The following is a 2,644-nucleotide window of genomic DNA, read 5'->3' as shown; positions in this document are numbered from 1 at the left end:
ATTATTCCATATATTAAGTTAATTTAAATTATTTTAAAATAAATTTAAAGAATACCTCATAAAAGTTCATTGTATCAAATAATTTTTCTTATATTATTATTGAATCTTCAAAATTATTATATTAAGATTTAATTCATATAAAATCAATCAATTTCAATCGTTAAATAATTTAATATTATTATATTTTAGGAATTAATTACTATATACTAATATTTGTAAAGATATTTTAGACATATATTTGTATATAATTGATCTCACATTAATATGTATGATTACGATTTTATCCTAGCAATTAAACTCTATATTAATGCTTTGAGATTGGTTGTTATGTGATACACCTTTCTTTCTTTCTTTCTTTTTTTTCTTTCTCCAATGGCACAACAAGAACAATCATTCAAAATTATTGAAGTTTGCAATGTTGAGCCATTTCATGAACCATCGAAACCTTCTCAATCACCAACCTCACTTCCCTTAACTTTCTTTGATCTTCTATGGTTAAGATTTCCACCAGTTCAACGTCTCTTTTTCTATGAACTCACAAACTCAACCACTTTTTTCTATGAAATTCTTCTTCCAAATCTCAAAAACTCTCTTTCACTCACACTTGAACTTTTTCTCCCTCTTTCCGGCAACATAATTTGGCCTATTGATTCATCAAAACCAATCATAAACTATGTTCACGGCGATTCTGTTTCCTTTACCGTTGTTGAGTCCAAAGAAAGTTTTGAAGATCTTTCTACAAATCATTGTGAAGCTTCAAAGAGACATCACTTGATACCTCTTTTGAAAACTTCAGATGAAAAAGCTTCTTTGATTTCAATTCAAGTCACTTTGTTTCCGAACAAAGGTTTTTGCATTGGAATATCCACACACCATGTTGCTTTTGATGGAAAATCTTCAACCAATTTTATGAAATCATGGTCTTATATTACATGTTCTAACCCTAACCTTGGAAATGTAACACCTTGTTTTGATAGATCAGTGGTAGAAGATCATTATAGTGGAATCAGTGAAGCATATGCTGATGCTTTGATGAATCATTATGGACCAAATAATAAAAGTCTCAAGGTTTGGGAATTTCCTGGTAGGTTGAAAAATGATGCAGTTAAAAGTTTATTTGAATTATCACCTTCAAATATTCAAAAGCTTAAGAAGAATGCAAAAAATGAGATGAAAATGAATGTTATAAATCTGTCAACTTTTTCAGTTACATGTGCTTATGTGATATCATGTTTAGCAAAAACAGAAGAACCAAAGGATGAAAAGGTGAGTTTCATATTTAGTGTGGATTGTAGAACAAGATTGGAACATTCAATTTCTTCTATGTATTTTGGTAATTGTGTTGTAGGACATATTATAAAGCTTGAGACAAAGAAGTTAATGGGAAAAGGTGGATTTTTAAGTGCTTTAGAAGGGATTAGTGAACGTTTGGAAAAGGTGAAAAATGGAGTGTTAGATGGAGCTGAAAATTGGTTGCATGATATGTTAAACCCTAAGGAGAGTTTTAAACTCTATTCTACTGCTGGATCACCAAGGTTTGAAGTCTATGATATTGATTTTGGATTTGGAAAGCCAAAGAAAGTTGATATGGCTTCAACAGATAAAACAGGTGCATTTTCTCTTAGTGAGAGTAAGAATCACAATGGTGGAATTGAGATTGGTTTGGCTTTGAACAAGCATGAGATGGAAGCCTTTTCAACCCTTTTTGTTCAAGGGCTTGAGGCCATTTGAAATTATAAAAGTTAGTATTAAACGTTTGGGTGAACAAAATTTGATCCTCTTATAAAAAAATCTGAAAGAGTATTATTTTTATGTTGTTGTATGAATAAATAATTTTTGTTGTTCACACGTTCAAGGTGTGTTTTTATTAATTGTTTACTGTTGTTTCAATTAAAAAACAAAGTTATAGACTAATTAAACAAATCCACAGGAGCACAGTGGCAACCACATAATAATAAATCAATATAATAAATTTCCAAAAGTGTACGCAAACAACTTTTTAATGATAGGATCTACCCTCAAAAAAAAAAAAAACTTTTTAATGATAGGATCAATCTTATAAAGTAATAATAGTTAGTATTTTTATTATAGGTATGAAAAATGGAGGCATTCTAAAAAGTAGAGGGCTTAGGCAAATGCTTTTGTTGCCTTACTCAAAGCCCGGACTTGTTTATGATATAGTAGAATGGGAGTTAACTTATAAAATTATTATTCTAATGTTAAGTCGGTAAAAGAGTGAAAAGAGGAGTGTGAGTGAAAAAAAATTTGAATGTTGGAAAAATGACTTCTTTCCTCTTAAACAGGAGAAACAATTAATAATAGAATGTCTGAATTGAGGTGTTGATTATGGTAATCTGTTAAATTGATCTAAATGGTTAGCAAAACTTTAATCGTATGTTTCTAGGGAAGAAAATGTGTACTTGTTTATTTGCGCTTTATTGCTTCTATATATCGCTGGGTCTTTTATCTTGGGCTTTGCGGACGACACAAAACAATTGTTCCTCAAGCTGTTGACTCTACTTTGCAAGACGAGGGTTTTCCATACGTGCTCCAACCTGGCCGTTTGATTTGGGAAAGTGAAAGTCTATGATAGAGCGCCAAAGTCTTCGGGAACAGACACAGTTAATACCCTTCTCATAATAGA

General features: G+C 30.8%; 1 protein-coding gene across 1 annotated transcript; it reads left to right on the top strand.

Moving 5' to 3' along the window:
• Positions 1–324: 324 nt before the first annotated feature.
• LOC131630106 (phenolic glucoside malonyltransferase 1-like) lies at positions 325–1,812 on the top strand. Its single transcript, XM_058900903.1, has 2 exons — positions 325–1,084; positions 1,349–1,812. The coding sequence occupies exons 1-2, from the start codon at positions 373–375 to the stop codon at positions 1,729–1,731; spliced, it is 1,095 nt and encodes a 364-aa protein (XP_058756886.1). The 5' UTR covers positions 325–372; the 3' UTR covers positions 1,732–1,812.
• The last annotated feature ends 832 nt before the right edge of the window (positions 1,813–2,644 follow it).

Source organism: Vicia villosa, unplaced genomic scaffold (assembly GCF_029867415.1).
Source record: "Vicia villosa cultivar HV-30 ecotype Madison, WI unplaced genomic scaffold, Vvil1.0 ctg.000643F_1_1, whole genome shotgun sequence".
In the NCBI taxonomy this organism is placed as follows: Eukaryota; Viridiplantae; Streptophyta; class Magnoliopsida; order Fabales; family Fabaceae; genus Vicia; species Vicia villosa.
Note: the sequence above shows the minus strand (reverse complement) of the source record. Positions and strands in the feature narration are given on the sequence as shown.

What these genes read in the sequence shown, in the direction of transcription:
- LOC131630106 (XM_058900903.1), top strand. Translation starts at nt 373, where the DNA reads ATGGCACAACAAGAACAATCATTCAAAATTATTGAAGTTTGCAATGTT. An exon ending in CAAGGTTTGGGAATTTCCTG is followed by an intron (nt 1,085 to 1,348) that starts GTAGGTTGAAAA and finishes ATTGTGTTGTAG; the next exon opens with GACATATTATAAAGCTTGAG.